Source organism: Orcinus orca, chromosome 7 (assembly GCF_937001465.1).
Source record: "Orcinus orca chromosome 7, mOrcOrc1.1, whole genome shotgun sequence".
NCBI lineage: Eukaryota > Metazoa > Chordata > Mammalia > Artiodactyla > Delphinidae > Orcinus > Orcinus orca.
Genome location: NC_064565.1, coordinates 55037071 through 55063877, shown reverse-complemented (window position 1 = coordinate 55063877; position 26807 = coordinate 55037071). Strand labels below are relative to the sequence as shown.

The window sequence follows — 26807 nt, the reverse complement described above, 5'->3', positions numbered from 1 at the left end:
AGCTTAGAAGTTTCCAGAGAGAAAGGACAAGATCACATAAAATTGTTAGCAAAAATGTCAGACTTGGGAGGAAAACATAACTTGCTACATTTCTATAAAACTGGAAATTAAAGTACTAGGAGATACCTCGTATTAAGGATCAATGAATTAATTTCACTACAGAATCGTAAAAGAAGCCATAACAAGACATTGTCCAAAAAATGTATTTCATCAAGAGAATTCTACCTTTGTTGTTTTAGGACAGACAGCTTATGATTATATGAAGTTATTACTTGATAGGCTCAATATTTTTAATGAAATATATTGTTTCATAGACAAGTAAATTATTTTGAGTGCCTAACTTACAAACTTCTAAAACAAGTCTCTAAAAAGTGCTGTTCATTCTTGCTTTCCCACCTTCTACATTCCCTCCAAACGAGGTTTTTGATCTAAAATTTTTAAGAGAAGAATTCACTGTAGTTCCTCTTTTTAAATTCTTCCTTTTTTAAGTAATTTTGATGATTTATTTTTTAATCAACTTTAATTTTTTTTTTAATTTCAATCATTATCTCTCTGAGCCTCTCTTGGTCATAGCTGTGTTCACCAGTCCTTCATGAAACTCTTCCCTGACTTTTCTTTTATTGCAGCCTCTTGTACATTTTCCCCACCCCAACTTTGTCACCTCCTTCAGGGTTTTCTCATCTTCCACCTTTCCCAGTGGTGGACAGGTAAATGTTTAACAACCAGTTTTCCAAGAAAAAGAAAGTATGCATACATCCATCAGTTTACCATATATTTTACTGATATAAAGGATATGTGGTACACAATTTACAGGCAGTAATATAATCAACATCCTTCATTGAACATTCATATAGCTAATTGGTTCCCACAGAATGCTTTTGTTGAATGTTGCCAAAATTTTATATTTATAAATAACTGGTTGCAACTGATGAACAAGTATAGTTTTAACCTGAAGGTTGGTTGGTATTTTCATTTACGTTAATCAGTAAGGTGAGAGTGAAACAAAAAGGCTGTGTGTCAAAACTTGACCCATTCATCAATGATGTGAACAAATATTTGCTGAATCAGATAATAGAATTCGAATAATGAAAGAATATTTCCTCAATTTTTTGTGCTATTCACAGTGTAATGGCTACCAATAAAGCATACTTTTTGCTTTATTAACATTTTCTCCATCACTTTCTTAATTCTACTCTAGAAAATCAACAAGCCTGGATTTATAGCATTTGATGACTTTTGTAAAGATTCCCACCATGGCTAATCTCAAACTACTGGTGTGACTTTGCTGCATGTAGAGTTGGGAAGAGATACGTAGTAGCCCAACAGTATAACATATTCTACCAACCAGATAGAATGCTTAAATATATTCAAGAGCATAGATAATAGTAAAATGTAGAGTAATATATTTTTAGTATTTATTACCTTTTTAAAGTAAGTTATACTTTTAAGTTTATACAATTTAATTTTTGATAACAGCTGCATTTAAAAACAGGCTAGCAAAATTTCCTGGCAATTTAACAATAACTTGTCAAGAACCAGTATGAGTTGGCTCCAGCATACCACTGAATTCTGTCTCTTAATATTGCTGTCCCAGAATGTTCCAGACTTGACCTCTTTCTCTCCTCATCCTAAATACTTTTTTGTGTGTGACCTCAACAACTGTCCTGATCTCAGCTGACACATATGTGCTAATGATTCCTACACATTCTTTTCCAGCCCAGACTTTTCCCCTGAGCTTCAGATTCACACCTCCAAATATCTACAGGATGTCTGTATTTAGAGGTTTCACTGGCATCTCAAACTCATTACCACCCCAAGCAGCTCCTGTTCCTGTGGTCTTCATTTCATTACTGATATCCACCCAGTTGTCTGGGCTTCTCCCTTCTTCTTACATCCCATATCCAATCAGTCAGCAAATGTGTTGATTTTACCGGCCAGATATGTCTTGACTCTGTTATTGCTCTAGTTCCTAACCAGAGCTGCCCAAATCTATCCTTCTTGTTGGGGATACTGAACCAGACCCTAAATGGTTTTCTAGCTCTGGGTCTTTCTTTGCTCCCCACCCCTCCTTCTTCTTCTCTTCCAACTTATCCTCCACAGTTGCTGGAGACATCTATTTATTTTATTATTATTATTTTATAAATTTATTTTATTTTTTAATTTAATTTTATTTTTTTAAAATTATTTTTGGCTGTGTTGGGTCTTCGTTGCTACGCACGGGCTTTCTCTAGTTGCAGCGAGAGGGGGCTACTGTTTGTTGCAGTGTGCGTGGGCTTCTCATTGCAGTGGCTTCTCTTGTTGCGGAGAATGGGCTGTACGTGTGTGGGCTTCAGTAGTTGTGGCATGCGGACTCAGTAGTTGTGGTTCACAGGTTCTAGAGTGCAGGCTCAGTACTTGTGGCACACAGGCTTAATTGCTCCGCGGCATGTGGGATCTTCCCGGACCAGGGCTCGAACCTGTGTCCCCTGTATTGGCAGGCGGATTCTTAACCACTGTGCCACCAGGGAAGCCCAAGACATCTATTTAAATTACAATCTTCCTATGTAATTTTCTGCTTACAACCCTTCACTTACTCCTCGTTAGGATTTAGGATATAGCCAAACTCCTTAAGGTGGGAGAAAATGCTTTCCATAATCTGACCAGTTTCTCTTCCTTATCTCTCATCCATGCCTTTTCTGTACACTTTGCTTTCATCAAAATTCTGAACTACTTGTAAGTCCTGTACACGGCACATTTTGCTGCCTCTTGGCCTGGAATTCCACTCCACTCTTTTTGGCTACTACTTTGATTCAGTTCAGGTCCCACCTCTTCTAGAAAACCTCCTCTGACCTCACTTTCTCAACAAATAAGCCAGGTTAGGTGAATTTCTTCCAAGCTATCAAACATAACCCCAGCGTATCTGTCATTTTAGTTGCATTATCCAGTTATAGTCATTTATTTCTATATCTAGCCGCCTAACCAAAAAACAGTAATAGATATCTTGAGGAAAAGAAACTATGTACACAGCTGAGTAAAAAGGTTAATCAATAAATGTTTGATGGGGATATGAATGAATTAACCTAAACAACTTTAAATAAAATATTCTTCAGTTTTTTATGGCAGTGTGTTTTACATCTGGGATTCCAGAGTCAGATTTGTTTTTAACTTATAGTACTTGAAACAGTTTCATCTGTTTCTTGTAATCAAGATCTGTTTCTTTTGAACTGAATTATAAGACCTTCTACTAATTTTTAAAGTATTACATAGAATGCTGTTTCTCAAAGGGTTTTTTATAGAGGAGTTGAAGCAGCACCAGACTGTAGACTAAATTCATATCAAGAAGGCCATGAAATACATTTTTGTCTTGAGATTTTCATTCGTTAACCAATAATTATTTACTGCTCATTGTGTATTAGGATTACATTAGGGCTGCAATCATAAAAAGAACAATATGTGGTTTAAACACTGTAGAGGAGATTGATGAGAAAGTAGGGAAGAACAGAAAACACGAATACATCCCAAGTTAGAAATTACTGATACAAGTATTAAGAAAACACCAAGGAGCGTTAAGAGATGAGAAAAGGCAGCATCCAAGTTGAAACTATTTGAAGCTTCAGGTGTAAGCGTTAGAAATTATTTGGTTGAGGAACTATCGTAGGGAGCACTTTGCATTAAATAATGTATGTTAAGTATTTTATGTATTCTGAATATCCAGATTTTACATGCCTGTCTTTCTTGCCAGGTTGTGTGCAGAGGCTCCCATGCTGCCAAGTTAACACAGAATCAGGGAAAGGAAAAATCTGGTGGAACATCAGGAAGACCTGCTATAGGATAGTTGAGCACAGTTGGTTTGAAAGCTTCATTGTCCTCATGATCTTGCTTAGCAGTGGTGCTCTGGTAAGTGATCTGACATCTAAGGCTTAGATCAATTAAGTCATTATTTTTAATAGATGAGTTGAAGATAAAAATATCATGGCAAATGACTTTACTTAAAAATTAATCCCTCTGATCAGTCCTAAGGACAAAATTTTAGTTAGCTCAGTAAATATTTACTCCATGCCTGGCATTATTCTTGCTGCCCTGAATGCAAAGTTGGATAAGATCCAGGTACTTTTCTCAAGGAGCTCAGAGAGCATTAGGGAAGTGAGAGGCACAAGTGATACAGAATTGGAATGTGTTTGTAAGTGAAGTATATGCATGATTAAGCTCTGGAGCAGGAAGTGTTGTCTGCTTGGGACTTCAGGACGGTAGATGTTCCTCCAGAACTCGGAGAAGGGAAGCAGAAGAGTCCTGAGGGCTGCACTTCAGTTCTTGCCTTTCAGTTCCATTGTCTTTCATAACCTCTGCTAGCTGCTAGAACCTTCTCTCAGCATCTTCATGGATCTGTCCATTCTCTCTGTTCCAACTTCTCTGTTTTCTTCAATATTGAGGATTACATTTCTCCAAAAGTACTAAGGATCATTTTTAAAGTATTGATATAAGAACTTGGAATAAGAAGAGTAAGAATGGCACAAGCCCATGACTATGGACAGGTAGTCCAGTGTTACCACCAAGGATACAGGTCCTTTTGCTTTCATTTTCTCCAACAAAGTGAATATTGTTTAAACTTGAAAGAGAAAAATATAATACTTTAGACCTGTTTAGGTCAGCAGTCATTTTCAGTGGCTTCAGTGAGATCACTTCTTTAAGTCCATTCAGATTATTTCCCACGGGCCTTGTGGCTATGACCACAGTACCATCGTCTATCACTTACTAAAATTTCTTGGAAAGTGTTAAAAGATGTCACGTTGATGGAATAAATATAACAGTGATTTGTAGAGCTGAAACTTTTAATGAATGATAAAGTATTGGTGCAAAATTCAAAGGAAGAAACCATCGTCTGTGTTCTATAGCCCTATTAAGCTACTGCATTCATTCATTTAGCAAACCTTTCCTGCTGTGTTCTTGACACAGTGCTAGGCACTGGGAATGTACAAACACATAAGAGCTGAAGGAGAGAGCTTAAATCCTACTTCTGTGTCGAAGTAGAGTGCAGGGTTAGAGAGATTTATAAAAGGGGCTGACCCTGGAATCATGTCTTAAATTACTAGGACTTACCTAATTTGAAGGAAGATAAAAGGGGAGTCAGATGAGTGGAAATCCCTGAATGTGTCAGAGATCATGATTCTTTTAGGGGACTATAAATAATTTCATTCTTTTGTACTCTCTTTCTCTTGACCTCTGGTGATCAGCCCCCTGCACTGGTGCAAAGGCTAGAACTAAGTGTTACACAGTAACTGTAAACCAGAAGAAAGACAGCTGGCCTGTAATAGTATTATATCTCAGTGTTCTCTTTATCAGAATTTCATTTCCTGTTTTTGTCATGAATCATAAGCTTTAAGTTGTACCAAATTTAAATCTGAATATTATTTTCACAGGCTTTTGAAGATATATATATTGAAAAGAAAAAGACCATTAAGATTATCCTGGAGTATGCTGACAAGATATTCACTTACATCTTTATTCTGGAAATGCTTCTAAAATGGATAGCATATGGTTATAAAACCTATTTCACCAATGCCTGGTGTTGGCTGGATTTCTTAATTGTCGATGTAGGTACTTTTGAGTAAATTTTAAAAGGGGATTTATTCTTACAAACAAGTGTTCTCAAAAACCTTCACTAATGTTAAATATTATCATATTTAGATAGGTGATATGCAAAAAAATTTTTTTTCCAAGGCAGGCATAGCTATACATTATATCTCCTATGTTCTCTCAGACTTCCTCTATGAGATATTTAATTTTTGATACTGTATGTTAATGATTTCATGTTTGATTATTTTTTGATTCACCTTTTTCTCATATAAGTTACATAGTTAATGCCTAGAAAAATGAATGGTAAGATGAACACTTTTGTAATACAATAGTTTTAAAGAAAGGTTAACCAAAATAAGAAATAATAGAAGGAATGTAGGCTATTTCTTTTCTCTTAACCTGTAAATATGATTGCATCTTTTAAAAATTATAAAATATATGAGATTCAGAAACTTTAAAAAATATTGTCAGTGTTCTTTTCATCTCAGATTAAAAAAAACGTTTACAAGTAGAGTTGAATTTATTTTTAGTTAAGAAAGAGTTATGGCTATTTAATAATGAAATTTTTTTGTATTTGAAAATCTGAAGTAGTGCTTCTCAATATTTAGGGGTATGTAATATGCAGAATTCAGGGAAGTTATATAGCTTCAATTTGAAATATTTAACATTTTGAAAAAACTAACTAAATAAATTATATATGTGTGTGTGTTTGTGTGTGTGTGTATATATATATATATATACACATAATGCATATAATTATATATATATAATGTTTTCATAATGCAACAGAGAGAGCAAAACTCCACTCAATTGTCTTGCTGATAGAGGTGCAAATCTAGGCATGTGGATTTTGGGGAGGAGCTGAGATTTTTTTTATTTCTCAAAAATTGAGAAATTTATCCAGCACAGTTGCTCTCACAGTGTGATCCCTGAACCAACAGCATTGGCACATGTGGGTGGGAACTTGTTATAGATACTCAGGTCCAACTCTCAGGTCCAACTCTCAGGTCAAACTCAAGTGCTACTAAATCAGAAACTCTGGTGTTGGGACGCAGAAAATTCTTGTAGTAAGATCTCCAGATGATTCTGGTACATATTCAGGTTTCAGAACCTGATTTGATATTCTTTTGATTTGATATTCAGAGGATGGATTTGTTTGATTTCTGCAAGCTTCCTGATTAGTTGAAACTTATTTGATTGAGCATTATTCATCAGTAGGGGCATATATCATGCACATACATATGTATACATAAATAGATAAATATATGCATATACATATGTTCTCAGTTACAGACTACATATATTCAATATAATAACACTCATTTAACAATGGTTTGGCGATCAGGTTAACCATTTCCTTAGGGGTTATTCAAATTATCATAGACATTTTAAACCTTTATTTTTTTCTGATTAAAAAGGAACATTTATTATTCTGATTAAAAAATACACATTTTTTAAAGCATACTTAAGTGGGAAATAATGGACCTGAATGACTGGGTGAATTTAAGAGTGATACTGAGGATTAGTTAGTAATTCTGAATACATAGCATGAGGACCTAAAAACAAAGAATTATGTTACATTTAGTGAGACATTTAGAAGTAACTGTATGAGAGCAAAACACTTCAACACATCCTGATTCAAAAATCAGTTCACTGTGTTTCTGATAGCAGCAGTAGTGAACTTGCAAGCAATAAATTTTTCTACTTCTTCAATAGTTAAACATAAGGAACTTGACTCTCCTGTTGCTCCTGATCTTTCCTGGGAAACTTCAATCTTTCAGTCATTACTTAATTCCAATGAACTGCATTGCGGACATTGTTCTTAGGCATTGCCTCCTGCTGCACGCAGTGTGAAACAATGGATATTTTAAATGGAACTTATTCAAAGACTGAATACATTTACCGATCCAGATCTTGGGTCATTGAAGAGCTCATTGGTCCTTACCAAAACATGTATTGATTTTACTTCTGTCCATGTTCTTTCTTCTGAGATAACTTACGATAAGAACACAAATTTCTGTTGGATACTGGTGATGGTGATTGTGGAGGGTCCGTCTAATATGACGAAGTTCTTATGTGTCTATGTTGTTTGTGAAGCCAGTGAGATCACCTGCTCGTGTGCTCTCTTCAGTACAATTGAGATTTTCTCCCACTAATTATTGATAGGAAGATCTTTGGTGCCAATTCTGAGAAACTGTAGGTCAGAATAATCTTCTGGGGAATTTGCCTCATCTCAAAGTCATAAGTCTTCAGAGTGCTTTTGAAAAAGGTCTATACTGGGACTTAGATTTGGTTGAGTGATTGCCACACTCTTTTAACTTAGCTTCAGAATCACACACTTTGTTATGCCCTGGGCTTTATTCCAATTGAAATTTTGATAGTTGCTTTACTTAAATGTTCAGGATTAATAAGCAAGTACAAAACCATTGACTACAGAAGTGTGAAAAGCATGTGTGATTTTTTTATTCAGATATAAGAAATAACTTACTTTCCTTCTATTATTTCATCTTATTTAGGTTAACTTTCCTTTAAATCTATTTCCTTTAAAAAGCATCTATCTTATCCAATTTTTAGACAATAAGTAATAACTTTATGTATAAAATCATATTGTTCTTGTTGAACTGCTCTTAGTGATCTTTGAAATTGACTTTTTCTCTTCATGCTTTATTATTTCATTGAAATGATTAATGAAATTTTTCTTCTTTTTTAGGTTTCTTTGGTTACTTTGGTCGCAAACACTCTTGGCTACTCAGACCTTGGCCCCATTAAATCCCTTCGGACACTTAGAGCCTTAAGACCTCTGAGAGCTTTATCTAGATTTGAAGGAATGAGGGTAAGAAAATACTAAACTTCTAATATAATATTCATATTTCCTAATGGAGTGTAAGATATGAAAAAATGGGTATGTAGGAATTATGGACTGTTTATATTTACACACATGTGCGTATATATGGGCTGTTTATGTATATAAGTGTGTATACATGTGCATATAGATGCAGTATTTCAATGCCTATTGATTAACAAAGACTAAATCAAATACAGTAATGCCTCCATATTATATTGTGAGGCAGTGATTCAAATAAGTGACTTTTCCCTTCCTAAATGACAATCTTTCCTATGCTAGGAAACTCAGGTGAAGGGGACACTCTTAGTCCTGACAGTATCTCTCATATACAAGTCACGAAGGACTTGCCTTTATCAGGTGCTGCTCAAACAATTTAAGGAACTACCCTGGGTGTGGGGCATAAGAAAAGACAGAGAAGTGAAGTAGCATCAGGCATCACTTTTAATTTCATTCTTTAAATACATGGCTCAGTGAAAGTGGAAATAGCTCCAAATTATATTTGAGAAAACTAAAGCTCTGATTTTACTTAATTTGCAGTAGGCAGCATAGTACCTGAAAAGAGATTCATTTTGCAGAAACAAACAGGTGAGATAAATAATGACTACCAGCAACTTAGCTTTAGGGCTGTATTAAACCAGCAACTTCTTCATAAAATCCATGCTTTATTTTCTCTAATGAATCTATATCCTCATTTGGTGCTTCTCTCCTTGAATTTCTTTTTCTCCAGATATATTCCTGCTTTCTCATTCCTCCATTCTCTTGGCCAGGAATGTCTCTCCCTGCCCTATCTCAATCCTAACTCATCAATATAGTAAATACCTACTCATCCTTTAAGCCTCAGTTTAAATGTGCCTTGTTTGTCCACCACCAGGTATAATTGAGCATCCTTCCTATATGTTCAGACACATAACATCCTCATTATATTGCATCGTACTTATTTATTTATCCGACTGCCTCTCTAACTGTAGTCTCTGAACAATTTGCTTACTGCATCTCTTAAATGTGGTCAGCATCATCTGAAAACTTACTAGAAATGCAAACTCCCAGGTTCCACCCCAGATATACTGAGTAATAAACTCTGGAATGGGGCTCAGAAATCTGAAGCCTCAGGTGAATGAATGTTAGATGTGTTTTAGTCTAGCAGATCTTCATTACATTATAAGTGTAACCTAATTATGACTGTAACCTCTACTTGTTAGTGTATCCGGTGTATGTTGGCCCCCATGTAAATACATGAAAGATCATGATTATGCAAAGATTTTTTTTCATAAGTAAAAGTCAAGTACTTTTGGTCATGTAAGAATTGAAATTACAAGTTTCATTTTATACAGAACAGTAGTATTGGAGTTGACATTAATTTTTCTTTTTGAGCATTAGTAGAATGTTGCGATCTATTCAGAACTTATGACTGATCCCTGGACTCAAGCAGAGCGTGTACTACATTCTCATGATCAAGTAATATACTTTCCCCATCAAGATATTAATACATCCCTCAGTGATTAAGCCACTCCATTATTTTACCCTGTTTGCTCTCTGTTGTTTATCTAATATACAGGTGAATTGGATGCAGGAGAATGTTTTAATATATTTGGAGGGGCAAGTATGTCTACTTAGTTACGTTTATTAGCCGTGCGAAACAGGGATGTTTCTTCAAATTGCAGGGTCGTTTTAAAGAATAAATGAAATATGATTGGAGGCATTTTGTAGTTAGCTTCCTTTAAAAAGGCTTGAGGTTCTTGAACTTACTGACTTTTCCAGATGGCTTCTCATCAGAACTATATGTATCCATCTCCCTCAGAGACTCATCATTACGCACATTCTTTCAGCACCAAAACTGTGTGTCAAATTTTGTACTATAAAAAGAGTACAATGGTAAATAGACCCCAGTCCCCCAAGAGTGAGCCAGGACAGCGGTCATGGAGAGACAGAGAGGGGAATAGTAGTTATTCTGTGACATCTGCTATAAAACAGTAGGCACACAGTGCTATGGGAGTAGAGATGAAAGTGGCTGCCTGGGGAGGTCTGGGAGGGGCTTCATATGGAGGTGACCTCGCAGCCATGACTGAAAGAATGGGCCCCAAGTCACAGGCAGGTGGGCATTCCAGGCAGAGATGGTAGAGGACAGAGTTGACTAGGCAAGGTGTGTTTGAGCAGTGACTATAAGAATCAGCGTGCCTAGGTTATGAGCATAGTGGGAGGGTAGCAGGAAATGAGGATGAAAATGTAGGCTTGAATAAGAGCTGACCACTTGGAATTCTACTCTCTAATTCTGTTCTTCCTAACCCTTTGGGGGTCATATACATTGTAAGAATCTCATAAATGTAGAAATCATTTCTCCGTAAAGAAAGCATAGCCATAATAATGTTCTTCATATGATTTCATGCCCCCATGGAACCTCTATAGGTCCATGTCTACCCATGAGCCCCAGGGTAATAACTGTTGTTCTTGACCAAGTGTCAACAACCAAAGCCTACAGGCTGGATGCCTGTTTTGTAAAGGAAGTTTCATTGGATCACAGCCATGCCCATTTGTTTATATATGATCTCTCGCTGCAATAGCAGAATGGAATAGTGGTAACAGAAATCATATAATCTGCAAAACCTAAAAATATTTAAGAAAATGTTTGACAACTCCTGCTCTAGACAATCTCAAAAGTAGTCAGGGATCCTGCTTGATACATTGCAAGAAAAAAGGGGGCACGTGCTCTTTACTTAACAAGTTATTCTTTAACACCTTTGCACTCAAATTCAGAGTAGAGGTCAACTGTAAGAAGATAGTAAGTGGAAAGATGAGGTAATTTAGAAAATCTGGAGAGTGATAAATGCTACAGTGGTCGCCATGAAGGAACAGTGGGTGGCAAGAGGCACTGGTGATCAATAGTAGTGGAAATGCTGAAAAGCAGAAATCAACGGAGTATTAAAGATAAACTATTCTGCATTTTTTGTTTTAATTGAGGCCAGCATTATCTATATTTAGCCAAGGGCTTATGTGTAAAGTGTTTTTAGAGTTAGAATAATACATTTGAAAAGACTGCTCTCATTCTATAGATGAGGAAACAGAGGTCCCAAGGTCTTAATTAAGTTTACATATCACACAACTAGCAGAACCAGTTAAATCTATGGCATTCAAACCGTGAAAAGATTCCCAATCTTAACTCCAGCTTATACGTACTAGTAGTTTCGCTATATGGGAGAATTTTAGCACTGGTAATTCTAGGACTATGAACCATTAAATGTACTTTTTATTTTAATTGTTTACATTTATAAATTTCTTTCTTTTCTAGAGCATGCAGATTTTATGGCTTCACCTTACATATATCAGGTTTTTGGTTTATTCTTTTTATTTATTTTTTTCATTTATTTAAGCTGTCATATAATCTTAGTGATTTGTTCTGTATTGTTGCTAGTAGTTTCACTGTGTGATCCTCATGTACTTTTGTAAACTCATTGATCAAGGGGCTCCTGTCTTATTTTGTCCTGATGAGCACACAGTAGGCCTTCAATAAGTACGTGTTGGTTGATTTATGTCTTAAACATGTAAGGGTGGCTTTTCTAACTTCTTTGATTCTGTATTGAGTTTCATTAATGTTGCCCATTTAACATTCATACTAATCCTAATCGTTCTTTCTTTTGAACGCTAGGTGGTCGTGAATGCACTCATAGGTGCAATCCCTTCCATCATGAATGTGCTACTTGTGTGTCTTATATTCTGGCTAATATTTAGCATCATGGGAGTAAATTTGTTTGCTGGCAAGTTCTATCAGTGTGTTAACACCACAGATGGGTCACCGTTTCCTACAAGTGAAGTTGAAAATCGTTCTGAGTGTTTTGCACTCATGAATGTTAGTCAAAATGTGCAATGGAAGAACCTGAAAGTGAACTTTGATAATGTTGGACTTGGTTACCTGTCTCTGCTTCAAGTTGTAAGTGAGCCCTTTTATGAATGCTTGACATTTTGGTGCACACTGGATGGAGGAGCTGTCATTATTTATATAATTATTAACTAAAAATTAAAGATAAAGTACTTTGTGACTTTAAAAATAGAGTTGGTCTTTTTAGAACATGTGCCTATAAACATGAAAACAGAACATGGGTTCTGTTGCATTTTAGAGTTATTAATCCACCTTTTTAGAGTCACCTGACCCCCTGCCACTGTGCCATCTGAATACTGCGTCCAAAAACGAATAGTCATGTTTTGGACTGCACTTTTACACTACAGGGAAATGAGAAGGACTTCCCACGGGTATGGAGAATCCTTAAGATATGGAAAAAAATTGTTTCCTTTGTTATTCATAAAATTCTCCTCCCCACTCTGGAAAAAATTAAAGTTCATGTACAAAACTCACAGGCAGTTGTGACAACCTGGCAATAATTAACTAGGAGTCAGATTTAGGATGTGACTTTGTGATATGTCCCTCCCCTTTTTTCCCTTGACACAGCATCTTATGTTAAATTGGTATTTTGAAATACAGTGGGCTCTCCTTTTCCGTGGGTTCGCATCTGCCTAATGCAAGGGACTTGAGCATGGGCAGATTTTGGTATCTTCAGGGGGGCCCTGGAACCAATCCCCTGCAGATACCGAGGGACGACTGTAGAGTAAAACTCACTAATTTAGTATTAATTAATAAATGCTATAACATTAAACACACTAAACTCACTTGTGACTATTTTAAAGTATGAGTTTCAGATTCTATAAATTTTATATTTACAGGCAACATTTAAAGGATGGATGGTTATTATGTATGCAGCAGTTGATTCTGTTAACGTAAGTATTGGTAAACATAACACTAAACTCTACAATTTTGAAAAGTTCCTTAGTTTAGTTAGGCTGTTTTCAAACAGCAGCTCCAAGGAGCCCTTGGTATGTGCACACACACTGAAGAACACCCACCTGGTGGTAGCCTAGTGGTTACCTGTGCAGCATTTGGAAACAGAGCTTGGCTTAAATTCTGGCTGTCCCATATCAGACAAGCTTGCATATGACTTCGAGCAAATTACTTTATCTCTCTGAGCCTATTTATTGATTTATGAAAAGAAAGTAATTCACCGCCTACATCATGGGATTGTTCTGAGTGAGGATCCAACTAGAAAATGTTAAGTAGAGCGCTTAGCACAGCCTGGCAATAATAAGTGCTCAGTAAATATTTGTTTATCAAAATAAAAAGGAAATAACATTTTATTCATAGTTTTTACTGCTTTTATATTTTAAAGTTCCTTGAAAGAGTTTATGCGAAATTAGTCACACACTAAGAAAGTTTGAAGACTGCTGACTATTTCATATTGTCACAAAAGCCACAGAAGACGTTGTAATCAAATGAAAAAAAAAAGATTTATATAAGTGTGATATCTCTTTTATTTTTTTCTGGAAATAAAAATTATGCATTAGGTCCTTTACTTACTAAATTGTCCTACAATCTGAGAATAAGTACTACAGTGGATAAGCCCTTTATAGTAATTTGAAAATTATATTCATAGTAAGCATGTAATACATATTTATTTAGTGTTGAATAAATTTTTAAGAATGATTATGTTGAACCTTGTCAACACTATGGCTTCTGAAAAACCACGTTTACCTAGGATAGCACTGTTTGAATTACCTTGTCAAACCATGTGAAAAAGAAAATGATGAATTTTATTGTCAACATACTGCTAACTTTTGTTAATTTTATAGGTAGACAGGCAGCCCATATATGAATACAGCCTCTACATGTATATTTATTTTGTCATCTTCATCATCTTTGGGTCATTCTTCACCTTGAACTTGTTCATTGGGGTCATCATAGATAACTTCAACCAACAGAAAAAGAAGATAAGTATTTCAAGTTTTTGTCATTGCACTGAAAGAAATTAACAATTATTTTCCCAAAAATACAATGTGAAATTTAATTTGATGTCAGTTAGTAATTAGTTCATTAGAATTTCATTAATTTTCCAAGTAATTGGTTACTATACAATGATGGATATGCTTAATCTCATTCATCTCTGCACAGAAAATAATCATCTCCTAAGTCATAATTATTTTTAAGAAATACATCAACTATTCAGTTTTATTTTCCAATGTTCCCTGTAGGGGATTGATTAAGAAAATTCAACGAACTAATTATTTACTCAAAACATGTTTCATAAGTAGTTACTGTATTCTGTTCTGAGCCACTGTTCTGTGTGGTATGTATTGGGTTGGTACTTAAAGAGAACAACAGAAGATACTTTCCTGCGCTCAAGGAGTTTATTATAGCAGAAGAAATGACACAGGTAATTAAAGTTGAGATTTGCAGGTCAAACACAATGAGCTTTTTGTTTCATTAATGTTCACATCAACTGTGTCAGTCTTAGGGCTGCCACAGCAAAGTACCACACACTGGGTGGTTTCGAACATCAGAAGTTGATTCTTTCACAGTTCTGGAAGCCAGAAGTCCAAAATCAAAGTGTTGGTAGGGCCATGTTTTCCTCAGAGTCTCTAGAGGAGGATCCTTCTTTGCATCTTCCAGCTTCTGGTAGCTCAAGTATTCCTTGGCTTATGGCAGCGTAACTTCAGTCTCAGCCTCTGTGGTCACATAACATTCTCTCTCTTTCTGTCTCTCTCCTCTCCTTATAGGGGCACCAGTCATATTGGATTAAGGGCCCACCCTACTCCAGTATGACCTTATTTTAATTACATCTTCAATGACACTATTTCCAAATAAGGTCTTTCTGAGGTACGAGGGGTTAGGACTTAAACATATCTCCTTTTTTTTTTTTGGACGGGGTGGGGAGGGGGATTGGACACAGTTTAATCCTTAACATCAACCATGAGAGGAATTATTATTATAGACTTTGTCTGATAAATGAGGAAAGGCACAGAGATTTTGAGTGACTTACCCACGATTATGCACCTGGTTAAGTGTTAGGGTTTTAATAGTTGATCCCATGTACCTTGTGTATTACTTAGGCCCTTTCCTATGCTGTACCCCCAAATACTATAATATGACATAGTGATAAATGCAGTTAAGAAAATTAACAACAAAAAAATGTAAATGGGCAGTCAGAGGAAAACTAGATCCAGCTTTAGAAAGTTTTATGATACATGTGACAATTGAGCAGGCCTTGGAAGATGGATGAAAAGACACAAAGCAAGTGACAGGCAGAAGGATAAGTAAGCCACATGAAGGGTCAGAGAAGTGTGTGAGCACATGCACCATGCTGGCAAAGGAGGTGCAGTACAGGAGAAATACCAGTCCATCCACTTTGGATGGAGTTTTGAGAAGAGAAATAGAAAAGATTGAGGTCATTATTTGCTTGAGAGCAGATCTGAAAAGTCATGTCAGATATTTTTCAGTAGGATCTCATGTGTCATTGAGGTATTTTGAGTACGGAAGAACATATAAACAGGACGTAGACATCTATTGAGATTTGATGACATGTCTGATCGTGTGTAAAGTACTTTACACAGTAGTCTTCGTCACATTTTATAAGTCTACAGAGCACAGTATCCCCACTTCACCTTTCAGAGGGATTGTGTGACTTGCACATGGTCTGATAGCTAAGAAGTAGCTTCATTATGCATCTAACTCCAGAGTCTCTTTTCCCAGAGATTATGAAAACTCAGCTTTAATTAAAAATTTAACCTAACAATGATGCAGAGAATGACTGGGGAAAGACCAAAGACTAGGTCAGACCCTGCTTTACCTGCCACCTAGACCACACTTAATTCTCCAAATTCATCATTTGCAGCAATAGAGAATAGGGGATTCATTCAGTTAAGAGATTTTAGGGGGTAAGGTCTACAGTGTTGTTTGTGATTTGCAGGAGAAAAAAATGTCTAAGAAGTCTCAGTTTTCTCAAAGTTAACAGAGTTACAGTGGCTGTAGCACCACCCACAGGAAAAGAGACCTTTGAAGGGTGAGTGCTGGAATACCAGGAGGAAGTGATTTCAGATACTGGCTTAGCATCTAAGAAAAGACAGGTGTACATGCAGTGAAATGTCATCAGTGTCCGTGATTGACTATTCTCAGGTGAAAGAAGATGTAGCAAATATTAAATATTATTGATGCTTATATTTCCAAATACAGGTGTTTATTTTTCAAAGAATTTTTAAAATTCCATGTTCCATTCTTACATTTTACATCTAACAGTCAAACTTAGCTAGCATTATCATATATTCATATTATCATATATTCATGCCTTTAGGCAGAGGATCTTGAATAATTAATAAATCTTGAAAATAATTTCACAAATTATACCCTAATTTCCAATTTATTTTTCCTACTTTAGTCATTATATACTTGTATATGTGATATATAAGCACATACATATGGTTCTCCAGCATTCCCTGTATATAATAAATTATAGTGGATCTAGAAAGAGCAGTATGACATGACAGGACAGCCACAGCCCTAATTGCTTTGATCCCCTTGCTCTTGAATGTTATTCTTACAACAAGAATTGCCACTGCAGGAAGATGGGTTGGGTAGACATCATTACCAGTAACGTCAGGCAAAAGTTACTAATTTCAAAGCAGTGACAGCTACAGTTATCCCCTACCATTCTTCCAGTGTTTCACTTGCATTCTAAGCTGCTTTTTATCTTCTGACCCTTTCTGAATGGTTTAGGGTTTCTTTACAACCTACTAAGAGAATGAAAGAAGACAGGACCAACACGTCAATTAATAATCTACTACAGAGGAGGTCTCCTGCTAGAGGCCTCTATATGAATTCATCTAATCCATGGAACAAACAAATGAAAGTGGTATCTCTATACAAGTGTATAAACCGAGGCCTAGAGAAGATAAACAACTTGTTTCAAATCAAGTAGTAGGTCATTGGTAGTCAGGATCCAAAGTTCTGTTTGACTGCAAAGCCTATTTTTTCCACAATGCAATGTTGCCTCTTAATGCTTTTTAACTTCAACACTTTGGTCTCAGTTTAGGACCCTGCCAAATTCCCATACCTCTTTCTAATCACCAGCCCCACTTTACTAGTTTGCCAACTATCCATCATTCTTACACACACTGTTTTCATCGTTAACAAATCCATGTGATAATTGGGTTTTTAATAGTTCATCAGAAAATATGCTTCTGAAAATTAGAACATAAGTTATTAATGAGTTCAATTTATAAAAGGGAAATGTATGCAATGTATTTACACAAATGACTAGTACAGACCTGGGTACATAGGAGTAACTTCTAAGTAACGTCAACCCTTTTCAGTAACTATAACTGTTTGGAAGGTTAATAACAACAACGGAAGTTATAAATAATTACTGAGTGTTTGAAATACAGTATCTTAATTGATCCTCACAACAAACCAATGAGGTACTCTTGTAATAATGAGATGATATAACCTTAAAGAGATTAAAAAACTTACCCAAGGGCAACAGAGATGGGGATTGAACGAAGATGATCTTACACCAGAACTGGGGTCTTCTTAACTACTATATAATACAGCCTTGACAGAGTGTAAAGACCAGCCTGACTTACAGAATGTCTGCCACCTAGCTTTTTTTTTTTTTTTTTAAATATTAAATTTTTATTTTTTTTTACATCTTTATTGGAGTATAACTGCTTTACAATGATGTGTTAGTTTCTGCTTTATAACAAAGTGAATCAGTCACACATACACATATGTTCCCATATCTCTTCCCTCTGGCGTCTCCCTCCCTCACACCCTCCCTATCCTACTCCTCTACGTGGTCACAAAGCACCAAGCTGATCTCCCTGTGCCATGTGGCTGCTTCCCAATAGCTATCTATTTTACATTTGGTAGTGTATATATGTCCATGCCACTCTCTCACTTTGTCACAGCTTACCCTTCCCCCTCCCCATCAAGTCCATTCTTTAGTAATGGGATGCATTTTCCAAGGTCTGTATAAGCTACAGTTAAATAAAATCACAACACAAGTTTCTCTACTGGAGCATTTTGTTATCTCCTATTAGCTTCATCCCATCCTTCATTATGTTGACAACCAGGGTATCATCAAGGGAAGACAAAACCTGCTACTTTGGTTTTTACCTCTAATTCAGAGTTATCTTCCCAGTGTTTTCCTAGCTTCTTGTAAGTTCTTGACCTGCTGTGATAGTCAGCCCTCATCACTGAGGAATAAAGGGTCTGGGCTTCTCTTAACATTGGCATGAAAGTTCTGTCTCACGCATCAATGGATCAGATAGATGAATGCCAAAATTGCACAAAGACTTCCTATCAATTAGAGGAGATGTAAATTAAAACACATAAGACAGAAGGGGAAGCCTGGTTATCGTTAGGTATTTGATAAGAAAATGCAATCCAGAAAAACCAAAGGGAAACCATAAACAGATCACCTTAGCTCCAGGACCCTACAAGTTAAGTAAGGATTTCGGAACTGTAAATTCCCCAAAATAACTTCCTAGTTACATGGATTGTACTAATTTATGCCATAACTAAAAAGTTTATATTGTGGACTGATGAGGAATATGCGTGGATCTGTATAAATTATAGATAATTTTAAGAAATTAACGGAGTCTAAAAGAATAGGCAAAGTTTCTAGGCCTCCTTTGTGAGATTTAGACTTATACAGTGTAGAAAGGAACAAAAACTTTATTTAGATGTTAATTTATTTACTGTTGAATCTTAAATGTTGTATATTCAATTAGAAAATCCTTCAAGTCAGAAACCCTGGATTACTGGTAATTTTCTCAACATCTAAAACTCTATTACATGTAATGTTTACACCCAATAAAGTGTTTATGTTGAAATTCCTTGTTTGGAATTAAAGAGGTAACTAAAGAGTTTTTTTTTTTTTTAATAAATAAATAAATAAATTTATTATATGTATGCCAAATATATGTGTGTGTGTATATGCAGTATTTATGGATATGTGCTATACATGTATATAGTATATTCATTTATTCTGCTAAGGGAATATGATATATTAAAATGAATGCAAGTGAATATAAAAATAATACTATTTTAGCTACCACTTTTGGCCCCTACTTCCTACTCTTTATGAGTCAGTATGGCTAATAGGTAAACATTAGCCAAATTATCATTCACTACTGATATATTTGTTATTTAGCAATGAAATGCCTGGTGAGACAAGTAGCAGATAAAATGAGATAGCAGGTTAGGCTACTAAAAGATAACTGAGCCAATCATTATTGCATGTAATCCATATATTTTGTGTATTATGCATACTGCATTACGTACGGAGAGTCTGTGCCTACACGTAGGTAATTCTTTAAGACAGGTTTGATTTATAGCTACCTTGCACATAATAAAAGGCATTTCATTTCTTTAAATCGAAGTGTAATTGATATATAACAGTATATTAGTTCCAGGTATACAACATAATGATTCGATATTTGCATACATTGTGAAATGATTACCATAAAAGTCTAGTTACCGTCTGTCACCATCTGTCACCAAAACTACGGAACGCTTCACAGATTTGCATGTCATCCTAGATCAGGAGCCATGCTAATCTCTGTATGGTTCCAATTTTAATATATGTGCTACTGAAGCGAGAAGACACTTCATTTCTATATGAATACATTTTTAACCTGAATAATGATCTGAAGGAAGATCTAGACAATGATTCTGGTTTTAACTAGATTTATTTTTTATTTCTTTACCTTGGAGGTCAAGATATCTTTATGACAGAAGAACAGAAGAAATATTATAATGCAATGAAAAAGCTGGGATCCAAGAAACCTCAAAAGCCAATACCTCGTCCGGGGGTAAAAAAAAAAATTATATTTAGCATGTAAATTTTAAAATTATTTTCAATTCATCTTTAATATATAATTATATCTTAAACATGAATGCATATATTTTAATATTTTGAAGAAAAATTCTTATAAAACTGAACATATGTATTTTGAACACTATCACAGCTCGTAATATGCCTTCATATAATTTCTTTTTCTATAAAAATGAAAAATAATTATATATGCTTTTTTTTTTTTTTTTTTGCGGTACACGGGCCTCTCACTGTTGTGGCCTCTCCCGTTGCAGAGCACAGGCTCCGGACGCGCAGGCTCAGCAGCCATGGCTCACAGGCCCAGCCGCTCCGCGGCATGTGGGATCCTCCTGGACCGGGGCACGAACCCGTGTCCTCTGCATTGGCAGATGGACTCTTAACCACTGCCCCACCAGGGAAGCCCCTATATATGCTTTTATCTCTACCTTAGCTATACAACTTACTATTAGTACAAATGGCCTGTAGAGAATCAAAATAAAATGTACTTTTGATTGAAATTTGATTTTCTTGATGGCTTTATGATGTAATGATGGCTCACTATCAGTCAGGTGAAACTAACCTTGTAGATCTCTGATATTACAACAAATAGCCAGAGAAGCAGTTGGACTGGTCATGAATCTAAACTTTATCTTACCATAGGGTCAAAGAAAGACCAGAATAGGCTCAGATGTAAATAGTGAGTCTTAGCAGTTAAAGAATAGTTTGTATTCCTCTAACAATTAAAATAATTTTAAATGCATTACATGTTTTTCAATTTCTTTTCAACATAACACACCTTACCAAAAGTCATGGCTGCAGACAGAGCGTCCTAAAGATGGGAATCCACTTAGTACCAGCTGGCTACATGAGGATTACCCAGCACTTTTTAAATGGACACATGGCCAGGTTTCACCCAGACCCTACTGAATCATAATGTATGAATTTAAAGCTCTGGTATTTAATTTTTTCAGTACACTACTTGACTTTGAATACAGTGCCTTAAAACTTGCCTATGCAACTAATAAAGTGATTTTGAAATTGGGTTTCCTGGAAAGCATAATACTATCAGTGAGACTGACAAGAAAGGTGATGTGTTAAGTATGGGTATGTTTGGAAATGTATATTCTATACATGGAAGAGATAGGAAAATATAGATCTGATATTATAGCAGTAATATCAGTACAAGACAGTGCCAACACATTAGTCAAAATAACGTGACAAAGTAGAAATTTAGAGATGTCATTTTATTACCTTGAAATACTCGAGGTAGTAGAGCTGAGGTTTTCTTAGTTAAACTTACCTTGTGATCCTGGCAACTCCTATATAACATACTAGGGGTGGATATGCTTAAAAGCAAATGTTAGTTTACAAGGCTCGCTGAAGACTTGGTATACTAAAAGTCAACAGCAACAAAAAGTTTTCATGTACTCTAAGATTTAATAATATTTCTTGTACAAAGCAAGAACCTATGACCAGGGATAATTTATGCAAGTTTTGAAGACTGATACCTTAAAAAAAATTTTTTTACTAATGTAATGATTTATGGATACTACTTGCAAAATTTACTGTACATTTCCTATTATTTTTGTTTCTTTGCAGAACAAATTCCAAGGATGTATATTTGACCTAGTAACAAACCAAGCTTTTGATATAGCCATCATGGTTCTTATCTGCCTCAACATGGTAACCATGATGGTAGAAAAAGAGGGACAAAGTGCATACATGACTGAAGTTTTATATTGGATCAATGTAGTTTTTGTTATCCTTTTCACTGGAGAATGTGTGCTGAAACTGATCTCCCTCAGATGCTACTACTTCACTGTAGGATGGAACATTTTTGATTTTGTGGTTGTGATTCTCTCCATTGTAGGTAAGAGCATTTATTAATCAGATTTCCATTTTGAATCAAACTAAACATCACACATACTCAGAGAAGTTTCTGAATTCTTGAGTGTAAACTTACTTTTGAGTAAGTTAGTAACACTGAAAGAGTGAAGGAACCTTAAAAACAAAACTAAAAAAAACAAATACCTCTGTGTCAGAATTCCTAGGTTCACACAACAAGCCTCAAAGCCACACATATTCTGTTTGTTGGAAGCACATAAAACTCCTTGATATTTGATTTCCAAGATTACCCTTCACAAAGGTAGCAGCTGGGTCTATAGGTAGGTATGTCTTAGAAGACCAATGTAGAATCTGAAATCACTTCCGGTTTTTACACATATGAGAACTATCCTTTGATTAATGATAATATAACTAGCCAGAATATTGGTGACTCTTTGTGAAAATTATTCCTGAACTCAAAGTAAAAAGTTAAGGTCTGAAGAAATGCCAGCTTCATTTCTTATGGCTTCATACTTGTCAAGTTTGTAATCATTTCTCAACCAACCCCAGTCATATCTGTGAATCACAGTATTTGATTTTATACTTCCTCTCATTTCATTACCATAGCTGTTTTTTCTATCCTATTTTTTTTTATTATTTGTACATGCCTTGCCCAGTAGTTTAGGATTGCATTTATTTTCATAATTATGAATTTTAGACAGAGATTGTAGAGATTATTTAATACAAACTCAATTTGGAGACACTGAAACAGGCAGGACAAGAAAGGTTAAAAGTCACATAACCTAAAACTGCCATATTGAGTAGTATAAGTTAGAATAGGGATTCAAAATCAATTTTTGAAAAAGGAGTATTATTACCAGAGGTGAGATTAAAGTTAATATATAAAAAACACAAATTAAAATTTAGGTAGGAATCACATACAACAAGCAAAATGGTGGAAGCATTCCAGTTAACTTAGGAAGAAGAAAAGTGTATCCCTCTATCACCTCTATTTGTAACAGTGTTGGCTGATACAATTAGATAAGAAAACAGAGGTACGTATATTTGAACAACGGAGCAAATTTTCATTTTCAGGTCTTATTATGGCACTCTAAAAATGCAAGAGAATCAACTGAAAATATGGATTCAATTAGAATTCAGAAGGTGCAAATTTTAAATTGTACATACCAATGTTAGTAATTGTTTTATATGTGGAGCAAAAAATTAGAAAATATGCCTAAAGAAAAATTTCATTCACAATTCCAATAAAAATAAAGTAAAATACCTAGTAACAACTTTAACAAGAAATGTATAAGGCTTCTATGAGGAAAACTAACAGAAACAAAAGAAGGTTTAAAATAATTGAAAGGCTTTTCTTGTACTTGGATAAGAAGGGTCTCCCTGTAATCATGACCATTTTTTTAAGAGATTAATCTATAATTCCAGTGTTATCCCAATGAGAATATGAGCATCTTTTTGTGTAGTGGGGATAATAAATTGGTGATATAAATCTAATGATTCTAAAATTCACCTGGAAGAAAAATTAGAGTAATGAGGGGTGACTTACATTGCTAGATATTAAGATTATTATTACATTGATGAAGTAAAACAGTGTTTACTAAGAAGCTCAATGGATTCAAATGAATAATCCAAAATTAAACATCAATATATAGAGAATTACTAAGTTACTCAGTTAAAAGATCTCATGGATCAAGATTTATTAATTGATGTGTAAAAATTAATGTATTAAAAAATGGATTCTAGTAGAAATAGATTTATAACCATGAGCTTGAATAGTCCTTTCTATTCATGACAAACTTGACTCCATGAAGAAAATATAATAGATATGACTACATAAAAATCAAAATATTCTATGGAGGAAAACTCACTACCACCACCAAATTAAAAAAAAAAAAAGTTGAAAGACAAATTAAAAACAGGGCTATTGTTAATGTAACATTTAAGGCCAACAAAGGATTAGCACTTGTAATAGAAAAATAGTCCTCATAAATCAGTAAGAAAATAGTAAATCTCCCAATAGAAAAATGGGCAAAGGACTAGACTAGGCCAAAAAGAGAAAGTTGAAAATAGTCAACAAGTATACAAAATGTCCAATAAATAATAAAAAATTTTGGGATTATTTTTTCCCAAAAGAAATGCAAATAAACTATAATAATGAGATGTTTTAAACATCACAAAGTTTTTTGGGTAAAATTATAAAGAAAAATGACAACACTAGTGAGCATGTGGAGTGTGAGCACTTTCATAGACTATCATTAGGAGTGTTAATTTGTACAGACTTTCTGGAGATAGACTTGCAATATATAACAAAATTTTAAATATACTGTTTGACCAACCTTCTTTTATTATCAAAATATGCCCATGGCCCGTGAGCCATGGCTGCCGGGCCTGCGCGTCCAGAGCCTGTGCTCTGCCACCAGAGAGGCCACAACAGTGAGAGGCCCGCGCAAAAAAAAAAAAAAAATGCCCATGCAACTAAAAGAAAATATACCTGCTTGGATATTTGTCTCAGCCAAAACAATTGGAAACAACATAAAATTCTTCAATATATGGTTATTTGGACAGAACATTATACAACTATAAGGAATTATTCTGTTGTCATTTATATGAAAATATGTCCATAACATATGATGAAGTAGCTAAAACAGATGACATAAAAAAGCTCCTATATCATGATTACATTTGTAAATGTTTGTGTGCTTGCATAGAAAAATGGAGTGATCCTCAACAAAATATTAACAGTAGTAAATGGTTGGTTGATATTTCAGGTGATTTATATTTTCTTTTTAGCATTTTACTGTGTAGCTTTAATTTTTCTACCCTTAACAATTAAAAAAATTGTTGTGGAGGAAAAAAATAAGATCTACAAACTTAGTAAGGGAGAGAAAATTTCACAATAGTAATTCTAACCATTTTCCTGTGGGATTGCTTGATCCTTGGGTTGTTATGAAATTGCCTTGCAATGTAAAATGACAATCCTGAAATCATAAGAGGTAAGATGGCACATAAAACTATTTAGAGTCATGATTTTCTGTAGCATGGATATTTAAGTATTTTCTTTGTATTCCTTCCCTCTTCACCAGGTATGTTTCTAGCAGATTTGATAGAAAGGTATTTTGTGTCCCCTACCCTGTTCCGAGTGATCCGTCTTGCCAGGATTGGCCGAATCCTGCGTCTGATCAAAGGGGCCAAGGGGATCCGCACGCTGCTCTTTGCTTTGATGATGTCCCTTCCTGCGTTGTTTAACATCGGCCTCCTGCTCTTTCTGGTCATGTTCATTTACGCCATCTTTGGAATGTCCAACTTTGCCTACGTTAAAAAGGAAGCTGGAATTAATGACATGTTCAACTTTGAGACCTTTGGCAACAGCATGATCTGCCTGTTCCAGATTACCACCTCTGCTGGCTGGGATGGATTGCTAGCACCTATTCTCAACAGTGCACCACCTGATTGTGACCCCAGGAAAGTTCATCCTGGAAGCTCAGTTGAAGGAGACTGTGGGAACCCATCTGTGGGGATATTCTATTTTGTCAGTTACATCATCATATCATTCCTGGTCGTGGTGAACATGTACATCGCTGTCATTCTGGAGAACTTCAGTGTTGCCACTGAAGAAAGTACTGAGCCGCTGAGTGAGGATGACTTTGAGATGTTCTACGAGGTTTGGGAGAAGTTTGATCCCGATGCCACCCAATTTATAGAATACAGCAAACTCTCTGATTTTGCAGCTGCCCTGGATCCTCCTCTTCTCGTAGCAAAACCAAACAAAGTCCAGCTCATTGCCATGGATCTGCCCATGGTCAGTGGGGACCGGATCCATTGTCTCGACATCTTATTTGCTTTTACAAAGCGTGTTTTGGGTGAAAGTGGAGAGATGGACTCTCTTCGTTCACAGATGGAAGAAAGGTTCATGTCTGCAAATCCTTCTAAAGTGTCCTATGAACCCATCACAACTACACTAAAACGAAAACAGGAAGATGTGTCTGCTACTGTCATTCAGCGTGCTTACAGACGTTATCGCTTACGGCAAAATGTCAAGAACATATCAAGTATATACATAAAAGATGGTGACAGAGATGATGATTTGCCCAATAAAGAAGATATGGTTTTTGATAACGTTAATGAGAACTCAAGTCCAGAAAAAACAGATGGAACTCCATCTACCATCTCTCCACCTTCATATGATAGTGTAACAAAACCAGACAAAGAGAAATATGAAAAAGACAAAACAGAAAAGGAGGACAAAGGAAAAGATGGCAAGGAAGGCAAAAAATAGAGCTTCACTTTGATATATTGTTTACAGCCTGTGAAGGTGATATATTTGTGTTAATAAGACTCTTTTAAGGAGGTCTATGCCAAAACTCTTTTTATCAAAATAGTCTCAAAGTCAGTGCAGTCGCTAGCTCTGATTCTCTAACATAGGTGAGCAGCATTAGCAGTGGCTATTTTTGCATTGGTAAATGAATCTATAAGAATTCTTAGGAGTAACTGTACAGGGATTATTGATTACAGCAAACAAAGGTGATTTAATTTTATTTACTTTTAATAACTCAGAAGACCATGTAGAAAATGTTCACATCTGCCTTGTCATCTTTTCACAGGATTGTAAACATTCATGTTTCCCATGCAAATACAAACACACGCGCGCGTGCGCGCAAATATCTATCATTTGGATATCTACAAAAGTATTTTCCCGTGGCTTTGCCATGAAGTGCCCTGATGGAAGGAATGAATACTAGTAATGAATGTTTAGTTAAAACATCTTGTTATTATTAGGGGGCAAGGCTCTTTTATCCATCTACAGTGGTCATTCTATATTTTGAGGTGCTTAAATTTATTCATATTGCATCAAAACCAATTTATATGTGCCTATTAAA

General features: G+C 35.4%; 1 protein-coding gene and 1 non-coding gene across 2 annotated transcripts in view; one reads left to right on the top strand and one right to left on the bottom strand.

The window, feature by feature from the left end:
• Positions 1 to 26502, top strand: part of SCN9A (sodium voltage-gated channel alpha subunit 9) — a 149647-nt gene extending 123145 nt beyond the window's left edge. The window contains exons 19-27 of the mRNA XM_004267254.4: positions 3722 to 3876; positions 5397 to 5570; positions 8264 to 8386; positions 12039 to 12320; positions 13109 to 13162; positions 14069 to 14206; positions 19979 to 20083; positions 21685 to 21955; positions 25014 to 26502. Coding sequence (XP_004267302.1) covers positions 3722 to 3876; positions 5397 to 5570; positions 8264 to 8386; positions 12039 to 12320; positions 13109 to 13162; positions 14069 to 14206; positions 19979 to 20083; positions 21685 to 21955; positions 25014 to 26206 — 2495 coding nt within the window. The 3' untranslated portion in view covers positions 26207 to 26502. The remainder of the gene's footprint in view (positions 1 to 3721; positions 3877 to 5396; positions 5571 to 8263; positions 8387 to 12038; positions 12321 to 13108; positions 13163 to 14068; positions 14207 to 19978; positions 20084 to 21684; positions 21956 to 25013) is intronic.
• Positions 19771 to 19878, bottom strand: LOC117200523 (U6 spliceosomal RNA). The gene has a single exon (XR_004482117.1). It is a non-coding gene; the product is annotated as a U6 spliceosomal RNA (small nuclear RNA).
• Positions 26503 to 26807: the final 305 nt, after the last annotated feature.